Source organism: Cyclospora cayetanensis, unplaced genomic scaffold (genome assembly GCF_002999335.1).
Source record: "Cyclospora cayetanensis isolate NF1_C8 unplaced genomic scaffold, CcayRef3 CcayRef3_contig_122, whole genome shotgun sequence".
Classification (NCBI taxonomy): Eukaryota; Apicomplexa; class Conoidasida; order Eucoccidiorida; family Eimeriidae; genus Cyclospora; species Cyclospora cayetanensis.
Genome location: NW_020312062.1, coordinates 3,469 through 18,716, shown reverse-complemented (window position 1 = coordinate 18,716; position 15,248 = coordinate 3,469). Strand labels below are relative to the sequence as shown.

The window sequence follows — 15,248 nt, the reverse complement described above, 5'->3', positions numbered from 1 at the left end:
CCTGAATGAACTTGTTCGCGTATTTGTTACGTCCCGCCCCACATTCAGCCCAGCTGTTTCTTTGTGCGCATGAACCTCTAAGTGCAAACCACGAGGCATGGCCGGCAGCATGTAGCCATTTTAAAGTGCGTTTTGGTGGAAAGGCATATCAGAGAACCCACCAGAACAATGAATCGCACCACATATCTGGCCGGAGACTCATGTCGTCACCATAATCAGATGCGAAATTGTTCGAAAACAAGATGCTGATAACTCATAGGCAAGAATTCGTCCACTTGTAACTGCTACTAAATATGAAAAGCAGTTGCTAATTTCGTCTCCTGCCGATTTTCTCCTTTCAAAAAACGATGCGCACCGTGGTGTCTCCTAATGTTCAGCATAGCACTCACCGGCAACATTGAAAGGCCATTTGCAGTCCAAAATAACAAGCAAAAGCGTGTGATTAGGAAGAAAGCTTGTAATTATGGAGCCTCGGTATATTATTCTCGTACCGATAGAGTCTTCTGTGCAGGTCTTAAAAAGATCTATTACCAAGCGATCCGTGAAATAACTCTCCACTCCGTCCTTTCCACATTCAACGTATCACAAGGATGTGAGTTGCGAGTATGAACTCAATATCTCATATTTGCTCAAACGTTTTTACCGCTGAAGCACAATGCTCAACGAGTACGGTAAGATATTGCTGCAGCAGATCGAGCAGCAGCGGCAACAGAGACTACGGCAGCGAGCCGAGGAGCGAGGGCTTCCCATTCCTTCTGAGGCGCAGCAAGGATCTGTAACAGCGGCTCCATTAACCCAAGTGGCCTGCGCCAGCTCTGAGTTCGTTCCACCTTCTGGTTCCAGGGGGAGCAGCGAACCCCCGGTCAAAGCTCAAGTAAGCCCCTACAGTTGGCACACATTTGCTGCAAAACTTCACATTGCTGGAAAAAAACATCTAATGTGTCTGACTTCAAATCCGGTGCATGACTCCTGCTTTAACACCGTTCTTATGTCGCAAATATGCACTGCTGCCCTAGTAATGTGTTCGTTGCGTTGCATATGCCTTACAAAGATAGGGCATAAGAGCTTGCACGAGCGTGTGCAGTATGATATAGCCTAGTCCCTTGGGTTACATCTCAGCCCGAGAAAGCGAATACGGTCATACAACAAGCTGCAGCACAGCACAACGTTGACTTGGCCAACGCGATGCAATCGCTAATAAATATAGCTCCGCTACTTGTTCATCGAGTTCCACCGCAAACTGCACCTACCGATGGAATCATTCCAACACCTTGCATACCATCTGTAGTTTCTGCTCCATTGATGAATCAGCAACCCGTCATTCTCCAACCTACAGCTCTTCTACACCCTTCTGTTTATTCCATGAATCCACAGCAGCTGCAGCAACCGTCTAAGAACCTTGGTAACGACTTTCAGACTGCTTGTGCCATTCGCGAATATGGTCAGTCAAGCAATTGCAACGGCCTTCCCGCATTAATGATGAGAGCCTGCCAATTGCTTTTAAAGTATAGAGGAACGCTTGAAAAGCTTTCTAGGCCTATCAGGGGATGACGCACATATTTAATCACAAGCAGCCAATGGCCAATCCATATCGTAAATTTGCACTGTGTGGGGCTGGATTTTGTGCAGATGTATCATCTTCCCATATCCCATTGTCGTTCAGCGGAGCGCCCAGTAGTTCTACCAAAGTTGGTGACCCTGCTGTAGCAACTGGTGGTGTATGCTGTTTGTGCCCTGGGTAGAAATCCTCGCTACCTGATTCGCATTCTATCTGTCATACATGCTTGCAAGTTTTCATATTCAATGCGGGCAACTACGAAGACTGTTCAGCTTCACATGCTCAAACGGTGCTCCACTGTAAAGTTGCAGTACCGCTTAAAATTTCCGTAGTCACCTTGCTTCCTATGAATAGCGTGTCTGCCCCGGGACGCTGTACGTGCTTTTCTTAGGAGGTTCCACGGACCGAACAAGCCTATGACACAGTAAAACCACCTCAGTTTGGACCTTTAATTGGCGCCACCGATGTAGACATTAGTCATCAGCGCGTTCAAACTGCCAAAAAGCGATACCAGGAGGATCTCCTCCGGCAGATGAAAGAAAGGGAAGCTCAGCGTGAGGAAGAAAAGGCTAGACGGAGACGGGAGGACGAAGAAGAGCTGATCCGTCTAAGCAAAGAGATAGAACAAGAGCGGGTATGTCTGATTTCCAGTTAGACCATTCCTATTTGCTCATTGGTCCCAATAGGCTTACTGCCGTCGGATAGCTTCTTCATTAACATGCTGTGCATGCATCGTGGTTCTCCCGTAGCTCGAAAAGGAGGAGGAAGAGGCACGGCAACTCTGCAAATCAAAGCAGCTGGCTGCGGCTAATGTTGCCGCTGCCGGATCACCGAAGCAGCAACGATCTCATCAGCTTCAAAACTACAGTTTGGAAAATGCCATTAACGAATCAAATCGTCAAGCGCCTGCCAGAACCAGATTACTGCTCCGAGGAGAGGAATTCAGCCAGCCACAGCAGGAAAGCACTTTGAAGCATGGGGATAGCTCATTTTCGCAGTTCTTCAACGATACCGTGGCGGAGACGTCTGGTTCATGCTTCGATAAACCTGGCCGACGAATGCGTGGGGCTGGAGCTGAAGCTGAACAGCTTCTAATATCAGATCTCGAGCGTCTCAAGGCTGAACTGAGGGCCCAAATAGAAGAAATGCGGTGCCTACAATTTCAGCAGCGTCAGGTCTTGCAGCAGGTAAATCAAGAAAACGCTTTACGGAACTCTTGTAATGGATGCTGTAAGCAAAAGTGGACACCAAATGCGGTGGATGGTCCCGCTAGCAGCTTATCGGGTCATCCTTGGGCAATGTCTGTTCCAACACAAACGTCAATTGAGCAGCCAACACTCCGAAACCAATGTGCTCAAATCCGACTAGCTCTAAAAAATGCAGGGGTAACCGATTTAGATCATTTAGTGCTGCGGCTAGCGGAGAGCACGGCCGCTCCCACAGGCTACGATGCTGCCAGTCGTGATACAATTCTCTTTAAGCAGGACACTGGAGAAATAAATCCTGCAGCATATAATGCACTAGCTCCAAGAGCTCGACTGGCCTCTGTCAAGGAGGATGGTACATTGAAGGTGCATCACTGCAACCCAGTGGAGAATTCATTTTCACATGGCATGCAAAAAGACAGCGGTCGCTCATTTCAAATGGATGCAGCAAGCTTCTCCCGACAATCAACAAAAGACAAATGCTCCAATGATAAAAGAAAAGGCTCTTCTATTGGAGACCCGGAGGAACGTCCACTACCAACTCTTCTAAAGCTTCAACAGCAAGGGGAGCGTGACCAGCGTGATGCTGTTCTACAGCAACAGTGCACAAAGATACAGCAAGTAGACAGACACCTCAAGGGCAACACAGGGGCACCCAACCACGAGCCCCACCCTGACTCACAAGAAATCGATACAGGCTGCAAACGACATGAACAGCAACCGCTTCAATGCATGACTGTCAAGGAGACCCATGTATGCAACACACCAGAGAGCCCTCCTGGCCGAAAGTGGCAGCTGAACAAATTGTGGGCCCGATTGTCTCAAAGTGTGCCTCCACCAGCACAAAACCACCCTAGGAGACGTCGCCCTGATGGCGAGGACAACTATGTGTGGTCTCTTAGCAGTAGCTGGTGCACTAGCGACTGCGAATCAGAGCTTCCTTGTCAAACTGTCTTCTTACCCTATGATTCCGGACTCAGCAAATCGCCAAAGGAGCTGGAGCAAAGTCAAAAACATTTGCCGAGGGGAATTGATACCATGGCAAAAAACGGTTGGCTTCCAGCTAGCCAAATGGAAAGCCTAGGAATATCCACCGTTCAAACTGCGACACCGGAAGAATGTAGCCGCCTGACTAAGCCAGCACAAGACTTCTGCATGACACGCCTCTTAATGCTCAATGAATGCCATTCCTACAAGGGGAATAGAGCTCAACAAGAAAATGCTGGAACCCCAGTAAATATGGGAGACCAAGCAAGCCGGCCCAACCCCTTTTTGCTATACCGGGAGGCCCAGCCGACAGTGCCTATAACTAACACAGATTGCGGATCCAGCATGAATACTATGGAAGAGGGACTCTTCTGTGGAACGGATTATCGACAGCTATGTAGGGCACTAAGCGTCAATAGTGCGCCTTTACATCTCCAGCATCTCCATAAACTTGACTGCCAAATTCGCCAACAGTACAACGCTTGCCTATCCCCCAAAGAGAGAAGCTTCCGCCACCTCCACGCCATAGCAAACCAGCAACGGGTTTATGAGAATTGTCGGAGAGGGGCGTCACAGCAGCGTGCTAAGGAACGATTCAAGTCGAGGCTTTCATGGGAAGCTGATACTGCATTTCCTGTCGATGAAGGTTCCCCCGCTCTGTCACACGTGGTGCAAAGACAAGTCCACACCTTTGGGCCGCGTCCTTTTGCACCACTTCTTGAGCGGCCTCTAGCCTTTGCTACTGACCATGGGGACGGAAGTAACAGAACAGGAAATCCTGAGTCCTTTAAACCCACTCCCTCAAAACCACCCAACAAGCACGTGCCTCCTCCACCAAACCATAGTCAATCCTTATCATTAAGCACGTCTACTAAGAAGCGAACGCGTCTTAGCCGAGTTCTTGGCGGTATGCTCCTACGGAATAGCTCAAAACTACGCCAGTAATTTTTTTCTTTTCAGCTTCAACCAATGCTTGGTGCAGGCTACTGTCCTATTATATACGGAAGTCATTTCTGAAGACAGTTTGTTGTCCTCAATGAAGTGTACAATCAATAAAGAATGTTCAGTACATCTGACGAAGCACACGCATTAGCTGAAAGTAATTCCACATTGAACTCTCGATGACTGACCTTGTGCAGCTGGTTAATTAAGAGCTCACCAGTGTCACATCCAAGAGTATGTATGGTAACAAAGTTTGGCCGGTACTTTAGGAGCCATTCTAATCCACCTACTGCGATCTACAGCGCCGAACCTAGAAAAGTGATATTCGCATTTGACGTAAAACGGCAGTCAACAGCCTTGGCAACATCAACAATGCTGACTCTAGAGGCCTCTGCCGAGCTGCCAGGTTCAAGTGTGACCCTCTGTTGTCCGTATGGAAGAAGACATGCGCTACTTGCCTTCCTACATTTTACCCCGATAAAATTACAGAAGTTTACGGTGTTTGAACGCGTTTCGTAAGTCATTCGTGTACTGACATATTCAGTGTTTCACTAGCAATAAAAGCATCGGGCGTCCCAAAGCAACCTTATGAAGGAATGTTTCCCTAGTATTCAAAAGGAGCATGCAGAGCACTGCAGTAATTCGGCCAAAAATGTTAGTCCATTGGCTGCTGATTTGGCGAGCCACCCCATGACTCAGGATACCACTTTGGGAATACACGGCGGTACAGGGGCAGCAACACCTACAAGCGGCACACGCACACAACACACCACAAGGGACATTTCTCCTGGTACTTCCATCCAGTACAAAGAAGGCTGAGCGCGTTGTGGCAGAACCGACGACCCTACATCATAGCTATTCACCTGATATCACCGCATTCAGCTAATCACTGCACTACAAAGGAGATCGCACAATCATGCCTAACAACAGAGCTAGAAAATTTGAGCGCCGGGCTAGCATGCTGATTCATTCATCAACCAAAAGACACCTAGTCCGCGCATTTGTGTATTTTCAACCAATGAATTCTGTTACCCCTGCTACACACACAGAGCGGTGTCCAGAAAGTCAGCTGTGTATGACCGCCGACGTTGACATTCGTCGAACACCTCACCTCGTCGTTCTGTTTAAGATAATCATTAAACTTGCATTTCATGTAGCCATGGGTACCCAAGGGTTCCACAATGTTCCCGCGAAGCCCTTTCTTAGTGTGCAGCTCTATGGGTGTAAACCACCTGCAATGGACACATATTGTTTAAAGCATTGGTCTAGTGAGATTTCAGAAGGCAATACGACATCGTCTGGCTGTGGCTTTACAAGCACAAAGCAGATCACGCGCTTGCTCACCGCACGTCGTCAGGATTGAAAAACATGAATCGGACAACTGCTTTGCGTCTGTGAACCTTGAACGGATGGCCGCTAAGAAGCACGCGCTTGATGATTAATCGGCTGCTCGCTTTATTCGCTGGCAGTACTGAGCCCCAAGCGCTAACGCGCACGCCGTCAGATGCTGTCCAGCCCACAAGACACAGCACAATCCCCACAATATCGATACCAAACACATATGTCGCCGGCATAAGCATGCAAACATACTAAATTAGTACCACCTTATGGTTGTTTTGCTATGGACGTACCCGTTTTCTCGCTTCTAAGCATAATACAAGGTGAGGGTGGAAGCACCAGGGGCGCATACACGGTGGCTGTGAGAGTTGCGCCAGGTTCAGCCCATCGCTTAAGTTTCCACTTCGCTGCACTACGTATGCCTTGCCTAGGCTCTTCAGAATAGATAGGGGATGCTGGAAACCTGCAAGTGACCAATAATGCGAGCATGGGCAAGCACAAATGCCATATACGTACAGGCGTGTTCCTCTCGAAAGTGTCTGAAAGGAACTGCACTGAAATCCAATAAGCGTTATTCACATATCGCGTAGGCTTAGCGAGAAGTGCGCGCGTGCCGTATCGCTTACCTGCGAAATCCGCACGCCATCAACACCGGATCCTTGCCCTTCAGTGCCTCCTCATCACAGAACGTTACTTGTGAGTGAACCACTGCTACCTGGCTCTCATGCTGCAAAAGCTGCGACAGTAGGAGGAAGTCGGGCAACATTAGATCGCCATCTGCACTGGCACAGGGGGGGGGGCCGGTGTTGTTCAGACTTGAGACCGCGAAGCGGTTAGCTAGTCGGCATCCCATTGCAGTGATCAGTGCGTTGTCAAGATCTGAGCCTTCCAGCTGCGGCTGTTGCTGCTGCACCATCTGCCTTAGCACGTATGAGTGACGCAGAGGCAGCCACAGGCGACAAAAGCGGCCGGCGAAACCGGATGACACTTGGCATAGCTCCGCATGCGCGCGATGTGCATAGCGCGCCAAGCCCTGAGACACACAGTAAACAGCTTGCGGCATTTAAAGCGCAGACTTGGCGAAGGATCTGGCACCTACCAAGTGTCTTTCAAGTGCCTCGATCTGCGATTGCAGAGTACCACGAACCCGCTATGCAATGCACAAAAACCATTCAGTAGATGTAACACCAGCAAGTGCTACCTTAAGGCTCGAGACTTCGATGATGCGGCCATATTCCAACGGTAGATCTTCGTTCTTAGCCCATGGGGATGAACGGAAGCTCTTCAGGCCTCGGTACTTCTGGAAGCGCTCTTTCGCAGGGATATCCAGTGGCGTATCCATCTGGACAAACGAAAACTCGTATTCCCACAACATACTCCCCCTCAACACTAAAGGAGCACCACGCGAACACTCCTTGCGTGAAAAAGTGCTGTCCACAGGAGTAACGTGTTTGGTACCCTTCTCACGACAACCAGACACAACCCGTTACTGCATCTGACATACTTGGTCTGGAAAGTCCTTTTCCATCTCTGCCGCTTCCCGCCGTTGAGTTGCATACGCTTCGCTGATGACAAAAAGTGATAGACCCTTAAGAATTCGAATCCTGAGGGGTGTGGGGCTTGAAAGCAGCATTATACCACCGATGCAAAACACATCCCAATAACCCTGCCCTCACGGCCTTTGGCGATTCAAAAGGGGCAGTGCTATCAGTGCGAAGCAGCGATTTACTTGTCTTCCCTCATGCTGTGTTGCTCTGCGCTCTCAAGCAGCTTCCAATCGTCATCGACGTCGTCAGGTGTGTGCGAGAGGGGGGCGGGCTGACTGTCAGCTGCAGCAAAGATAGACCTAATGAAATTGCACGGCTTTACACGGCGATACGCCAACGCCAGTGTCTACAAAACAGTACTCCAATAATGCGGAGAAATGCGCAGAGCGGCAACTGCAGACTCACAGGCAATGCCATCTTCCACTTGAATTTCGTCACCGCTGTGCATCTGCTCCTCGTCCCCACTGCCGTAATGAGAGCCGTCAGTGTCAGACTCCAGCCAAGCGCGTTCATAATCCCCTACATTCTTGGGAACCCTAACGCGTCTCCTGGAGGGCTCAGACGCTCTATCCTCTCCGCAAATCTCTTCCGCTGTAGGCCAAGTCTGTTCCATGGCAGCCATGTCGAGCGGCTGCAGGGGTTGTGATGCCTCCACTACTCCTGCACCCCGACAGTATACGCATACAAGCAGCCCAGCAGTCCCCGTAACGTGTAAACTCCGTCTCTTTTCACTTCTCAAGACAACAGCCTCCATCGTCACAAGCACTACAGAGTGACAACAGCCTCCATCGTCACAAGCACTACAGAGTGAGCAATTGCGTCCAATAGCCGGGAACATGGATCCTCAAAGTTAGGCCCAGAGTGCGCTGCCACGTTGCCTTACCTTGCAGATCAGTCCCCAAGGTCTCGCTGTTTCGCGCCGCCGAGTCGGCTAGCCCGGCTGGCTCCCGCCGTTTGGGTGCACTAGACTCTATAGCCTCTATTCGCGTGAGCACAAAGTCACCGACACCCGTAATATGCACCGGAAGCCTGCAAAAAAGCACAACCATACCAGCGCCTCATGCAAGCGCTTGGCAGTGCACTGTGAAGCGCATCTACAAGTTGAAGGCAAGGCCACTTCACCGCGCACTGACAGGCGTCACTAGGCAGTAAAAGCGCTCGGCAACACACCGCTGAACCTGAGTGCTCACTTGCATGTTAAGCCAGCCCCACGCACCAATCCAGAAACCTCAAGACACGGCTCGGGTTCTGTTGCAGCATCGCTTGACAAGCGATGCCATGCTACGCGCCAGCTGAGGGCCAGGAGGTGGCCTCTTTGCCTGAAAGCCGCTGCCTCCGCACGTTTACTTATGCTCTTCTCCTGAAGATTAACTTGTTCCACGCTAGCAGCAGCACCAAACGCCCTCAAGACACTGCTCCAATCCGTGGAAGCCCCAACCCCAAAGAACTTCCTGAAGAGCACCCCAAGTATCGCATGTAGAGGGATGTTTGAGTGGAAATTGCGCGTTCATCCGACCAAGAGCGACTGAAAATAGGGGTCAGGGAGCCCCCCCCCCCCTATATCCCACATGCTAAGGTCACTTCCCCCCTCATAAAAGCAGTTCCTCAGCGTCCTCTGGTGCTCTTCACCAGGCGGCACTGCCTAAGGGCCATACAGGGAGGTAGGTGTCAGCTACGCAAAGTTAAAAGGTAGAAGCTGATGGCCACGGTGGGAATCCAACGACGGCTTACCGTTCAGCGCCGAATTCGGACTCGAAAAAGCGCCTCATGAACTTCGTGCTTTCGGTGACTGCCCCTTTCCCTTCCACTGCTCTGCCTGGCTCTAGAACGGCAGCGTCTGTGCAGCCGATGCCAATGACTGAGGGGGGCAGGCCCTGCAGTTTGAGAGCCTTCAGAACCTTGTAGCCTTGTTCGCTGAAGGCGCTGTTTTCGTACGAGCAGTGGCCTCCAAAGAGGCACACTAGCACGTCACAGCTGCTGCAGAGATCCATGTAGCGTAAAAGTTCACTTGGCCTCTCTGGAGATGCCCCTTCATGGTGCATGCTGCTCTCCCGTTCGCTGCCTGAGGCGCAGATGCGGGGGGCAGGAACCATCAGTATCTGCTGCTGATGCTTTTTCGGTATCATAGGGTTGCGCGCGTAGGCGGGCAGCGTATACAAATAGCGGCTATGCTGCTCCAAAGGGGCAGCTGATGATTCCAGCGCTGCGCTGTTGATCGATGGGGGCCCATCCTCCTCCATGGACAAAATCTCGGGAGCCGCCTCGACAGCGGAATTCGCATCATTGCTCAGCAGCTCCTGAGCTAGAGCATGAAACACCTTATCAACAGAGACGGCATCGGAGAAGGGCAGGAGGAGAATTACTTTTGGGGGGGGGCCTTCGCTACTTGCTGCTCGCTTCTGATGCAGATCGCGAAGTTGCTGAAGGCGGCGCCGTTTCGATTGCTGCAATCGACCCGCCTTCGTGACGCCTCTGTTAGCAGAAAGCGCTAGGGCATTTGCTGCTGCGGCCTTTCGCTTTTCCTTCAGGCTCTTCGGCTTCGAAGAAGAACCTTTGAAGGCCTTGTTGTGTTGTTTCAGTGAAGAACGGTGCCGATGCCCCATCGCGTCGTGGGTGGGATGAAACGCACCTTTCTTCTAGAGCACCGGAGGCGAGAGGTACAGTGAAAATGAGCAATCCTGAGAAATAATGACTCTTAGCAACAGTACCATATCCCAGGACCCCACAGCCCCAAGGGTAAAGACCACAGTACCACAGGAGAAACACTGCAGAGAGGCATCGGTACAGCATCAACTCATTAAGGGCTGGTCATGAATATAGATACCAGAATGAAGGCCCTGGGTAGTTCATAAAAGCCAGTACTCTCTGCATGCGCATGCAGAAGACTGCCTCGCCCATGGGCTAGTCGGCCGCGGCCTCATGAGCATCGACCTCAAAGAAGAAATGGACTGCCGCCTGCTAAAGCGTGAGAGACGACGGAAGGGTAAAGTATTACCATCCTCCCTCAGCCTTTTAATTTCCTCTGAACTTCAACGGCTATTAATAGGAAAGAGAATGGTGCTGCCTTTCTCAGCTTTCGATGATAGGGAAACAAGCACATGCGAGCGTCCAAGAAATGTTAAAACTGGACTGGAAATGGTGAATTTGACATGTTGAGTGAATTAAGAATTTGCCATGTAAATTAAGAAAATGTGGGCGTGCACTATCAGCTACAAAAGCGAACGCTTCTGCCTACCAGAAGCAAGCAATGCTAGTCATGGTCTGTGTTGCAGGAGATCCAGAGTTTTTCAGTTCTGTTTTTGACCAGCCAAGCGCAGCTTTCACTCATAGAATGACTTTTTGTGCATACGAGCACCTGCTGTATTGTCCGCGTCCTCCCGGCGCTGTCTACAAGGCTACTTAAAACAGCCATTCGGGATATTCAAAGCGGCACTAACACTCTATTAAGTTTAGGTGTATATGTGGTGCATGGGAAAGTAGGCGCTTTCGCGTAATACTACGTGATGGGTGCCGGTACACTTCTTCCGTTGTGTGCACCTCTGAACGACTGATTTATTCAGAGAGCACAGTAACTTCCACACCAGAGCTCAATTAAACCAATTTGCTAGAACAATATCGAGAAATAGAAAGACGAAGGTTTGGGGGAGGGGAGCTTGACGATCGTAAAAACATCAGTAAAACCGGCTGTTGGGCGTAGTTATGACCCATAGCGATAATATCAGGGCTCTGTGCTACCGGGCTGCCCCACAAGCGTGCGCCGCAGCTGTCGGTTGGGTAATAGCATCGTGGTCTGTCGCGCCGTTTTCCAGTCCTGAGCCTGTATCACTCCACCTAATCTCTGAGACCTCCAAGTAGCAGTCACTGCTAGACTAGACGGAAGGACGTTGGAATCATCGAAATGCCATACGAGGCTCAAGTGCGTCCCAAACACGCACTATAATTCCACACGTGGTCGTTCCGCTGGCATGCAAGTTCCTCCCTCCATGCATTCCAGCATCCGAGGACGACCTTTGTCCTGGAATGGCCCTTACTGATGAGTTCGAATGCTCTCTTGAGCCCCCTCGGCACGATTGGGCAACAAGGTTCCAATGTGGGCTGACTGCGCAAGTGCAGAGATTTTAAACTCAATAACCACTCTGTTGAAACTTCCTGGAATATTTCAAGCTCTATCACAATAAGGAAGCAATCATTTTGTCTCATTTTGGAAACCAATGTTACTGTTTTAAAAAGATACCCTCAAGTACAGTGTCAGTTCCCACGGTTCCTACTCACTGCGCAAGTTGCTGCGCGCCAGGGCATAGTATGCGTACAGTGTGACGGAAGAATACCTCAATCATGTCTTCAGCTGTCCTCTCTTTCTGAAATCGAAGAGTAGGCCTAAGAAATAACACTTAAAGAACTACGGGCCCCGCAATCCCGTTTAAGGGGGCTGAGCACCGCTTTACTACCCTTTAGTACACTAGCTAAATTAGCAAGGAATTGGTGAGAAACTGACATCGGCTTTTCTACTTGTATATTTCTCTATTGCAGAGTACTTCTGGACTGATACGGGATAAGGCAATCTTAAACGCATGTGCGCTAGATGCTACATGCGACTAGCTGCGAATGAACGCATTGTTTCGAGGCTGTGCAGCTACGCGTGCCCTGGCTGTTTCTCTTCCCTCATCTCAAAAACATCGAGGCACTCGGGCAGGTAAAAAAACTTTCCCGGAAAACACTAAGTAACTCTAAATCCAATCCGCATTGCGTTTGAAGATAAATGCCTACCCACGAAGAAGCTCTATGGAGCACTACATGCACCCTAACCTCTCGTATGACAATGAGCAGAAAAATATAAGAACAAGCGAACTAGTGTTGCTCTGGCAAGCTTTCAATGTGTCAACGTGTGTCAGAATTCGTGGAGAATAGTGTAGCCTCCAATCAACTCACACGAGCATCTGTCTTGGGAACTACAAGAGTTCAAAGCCTTGGAATGCTGTGTTCTCCGTCACATGTGTCAAATCACATTCAGCTTAACGATTATAAGAACGCTCCAACGTTTCCGTGAACCCAACATATATTTTACTGGAGTCGATGTGTGCAACTTCTTCATATGTAGACACCCGTGCGTTGGTGCCCTAGCTTTTACGGCGGAATGAAATGATGGACCTCTGTGTGTCTTCTCACGGGGATCAGCAACTATCAAGTACAGCTCCTGTCATTTTTTCCAGCGTACTGCTGCTTAAGCTAAGAAGCCACAGTGTGGGTCCTGTTATTTTTTGTTGTTTCTTATGTACTTTCTGGTACGAAATAGCATTGAATGTTAGTATTTTTATAGACCCTAGCTTGTTTATGCAATGTATCAGCTCGTGTGACTGAGATGCGATACTACGTTTCAGTTTTTAATTGTTAAATGCATAGCCATGAAACGATATTATATTGCTCTCGGGTCACTGTCACGTAGAACCTTACGGTCCACAGGGGTGATTTCCCTTCCGCGTACGGAAAAGCGTGTCTGCCTATCACGGAGAAGGCGGCCTCTTTTCATTGCTACGTCTTGGCTCCTGTCTAACACTGCTGCTACCATATCCAGACGTACTTTGCGTACTGCTGCATTGGCCTTTCTGGTAAGCCTTGACCAGATTCAAAGTGTTTTTGTTCGATGCGAAACACCAGCACTGTTTTTTTGTACTTCTCCTTGCTAGTGAAATTGCAAGATCGTGCCACACGGGAAGCCAGGAGGAGGAAAGCCGAACGTTTCATCGGGTGTTGTAGGGTTATTTTTGCATTACAACAGCCTGTTTGTGGTCGTCAGACCAGTATACGGGGAGCAGCTTTACATGAGGGGCCTTGCATCCTTGTGTAAGAGTTGCACAAAGTCCCTTTCAGCATCGAGTGCGCGGGTTTGGCGCGCAGCAGTAGCGTGTGTTCAGGTAGGCGTTTCCCGAGATAATTGACATGCTGCAGCAGTGGGTGTATTGATGGCGCTCATAAAAGAATCGAATGCAAAGTATTCATGTTGGTGCAGGATACAGACAGGATCTTTGGTCACGTGGGATAGCCGATGATCTTCGTTCCGAGCACCTGCAATCACAAGGCAGGAATACGGCAGTCCGCGCAACACCTAACCATTGCGCAGTACCACTTTTGCAAACCAAAGTCTGTCAAGGCTGGCAGTCTTTTAGGCAATGGCCGTGGACGTGGAATGATCGTATTTTAGCAGTTCAGCAGCACGCGTGCAGCGAGGCTTGACAACAAGTATCCCAAGCGGCGTCGTTCTCGGGAGTTCAAAACAAAGATTAAGTGGCGTGTGCGCAGCACCGTTTAACAGCGCGTCGAATTCCTATTGCCACGCTGGTAAGGCAACTTAGCAGGAGGAGGACTTCTACTGCTGCGAGCACATCTCTTGGAACCGCTTCTCGGAGCCATGCAGGAAGCCAGCGCGTTATGAATCCGACCAAGTCAAAGCTTTCGTTGCGTGTCGATTTGTCGAGAAAGACATACCGCTCTAGCGAAAAGCACACAGGGAAAATGCAAAAAACCGGCTCGCTTGTGCTTCCAACGCAGAGTTGAGTTTGCAGGGCATAGCAGCCGATTCTTTTTGCGTCAGTCGCTTGTCAGGCAGAGGACTACATGCGCACACCCACCTAGAGTAGCATAGGCGGCATATTCGCCTAAGGCACCCGTCCTAAGGGGTGAGAGTGGCTCTGCAAGCTGCTCTTGAAGGGCTAGAAGGACTTCCGCAGCGGTGAGCTGGCGGGGAGCGTCTGCTCCTCCTTCTGGATTGTTGGAAGCTGCATCTGGCGATGGGGGATGAATCCTCAGCACCACGTTGATACTGCCCTCCACAATGCTGCTGATCTCGATGCGGCTTCTATCACGCAAGCCTGGGATTGCCTGCAGCACTCGAAGCCAAACATCCGATGGACGTCTTGGAGGGGTGACCTGTGTTTGTGTCAACTGCAAGCGGCCTTCACTGCTTCTCGTGCCTCCCCTCGGCAAGAAAGCAAAGCCTTTTCAGCACCATACACAAACGCTCTCAGTGTGTCGCATACGACAACAGCAAAAAAGAGAGTCTCGCAGACCTGTGGCAGTAGCAAGAAGGGCCTAGTATATATATCGCCCTTCCTTTTTTCCACATACATATATATATATATACATATATATATACATATATATATACATATATATATACATATATATATACATATATATACACATATATATACATATATATATATATACATATATATACATATATATATACATATATGTATACATATATTTGTGCCATATGTCTTACTATGTGTGAGTCAAAAGCATTTTTTGCGCTTTTGCTCATGTTAGCACTGGCCATGTTTTCGTAAGGCTAGGCCCTAGCGCGACTCTGACCCTCTACGCACCTTCAGGAGAGCATCGATGAGAACTTCTTTGAGCGCTTCAACCCCGCCTGCGGCTGCAAGGGTTGTCGTGTAATCCATGGCGATAGACATGTGCACCTCCACTGTCGAGGGGCTTGCAACGCATTGACGGCCATCCCCTTCATACCCATCGGCGCAGCTGCAGAAGTATGCTCCATTGGTGTTGATGCAGGTGGCTACAGAAGCTGGCGCACAGCTCGCGAGGCCTAAGAGGCACTCATCGATGTCTTTGCAAGCACCGCTGATCACAGAAAGGCAATGAAAACTCGCC

General features: G+C 49.7%; 3 protein-coding genes across 3 annotated transcripts; 1 reads left to right on the top strand and 2 right to left on the bottom strand.

The window, feature by feature from the left end:
• The first annotated feature begins 655 nt into the window (after window positions 1-655).
• On the top strand, window positions 656-4,695 carry LOC34620234. The gene is made up of 5 exons (XM_026336344.1): window positions 656-1,015; window positions 1,120-1,489; window positions 1,630-1,718; window positions 1,953-2,192; window positions 2,308-4,695. The coding sequence occupies exons 1-5, from the start codon at window positions 656-658 to the stop codon at window positions 4,693-4,695; spliced, it is 3,447 nt and encodes a 1,148-aa protein (XP_026192129.1).
• A 652-nt stretch (window positions 4,696-5,347) lies between these two features.
• LOC34620235 (pre-rRNA-processing protein TSR1 homolog) lies at window positions 5,348-10,180 on the bottom strand. The gene is made up of 12 exons (XM_022733494.2): window positions 9,309-10,180; window positions 8,768-9,028; window positions 8,461-8,606; window positions 7,983-8,237; window positions 7,760-7,859; window positions 7,535-7,595; window positions 7,232-7,372; window positions 6,657-7,063; window positions 6,324-6,493; window positions 6,037-6,199; window positions 5,804-5,924; window positions 5,348-5,434 (listed from the first exon to the last, which is right to left on the bottom strand). Exons 1-12 carry the CDS (start codon window positions 10,178-10,180, stop codon window positions 5,348-5,350), a joined length of 2,784 nt encoding a protein of 927 aa, XP_022588200.1.
• Window positions 10,181-13,570: 3,390 nt separating this feature from the next.
• Window positions 13,571-15,037, bottom strand: LOC34620237. The gene is made up of 4 exons (XM_026336342.1): window positions 14,960-15,037; window positions 14,204-14,453; window positions 13,886-14,064; window positions 13,571-13,717 (listed from the first exon to the last, which is right to left on the bottom strand). The coding sequence occupies exons 1-4, from the start codon at window positions 15,035-15,037 to the stop codon at window positions 13,571-13,573; spliced, it is 654 nt and encodes a 217-aa protein (XP_026192127.1).
• Window positions 15,038-15,248: the final 211 nt, after the last annotated feature.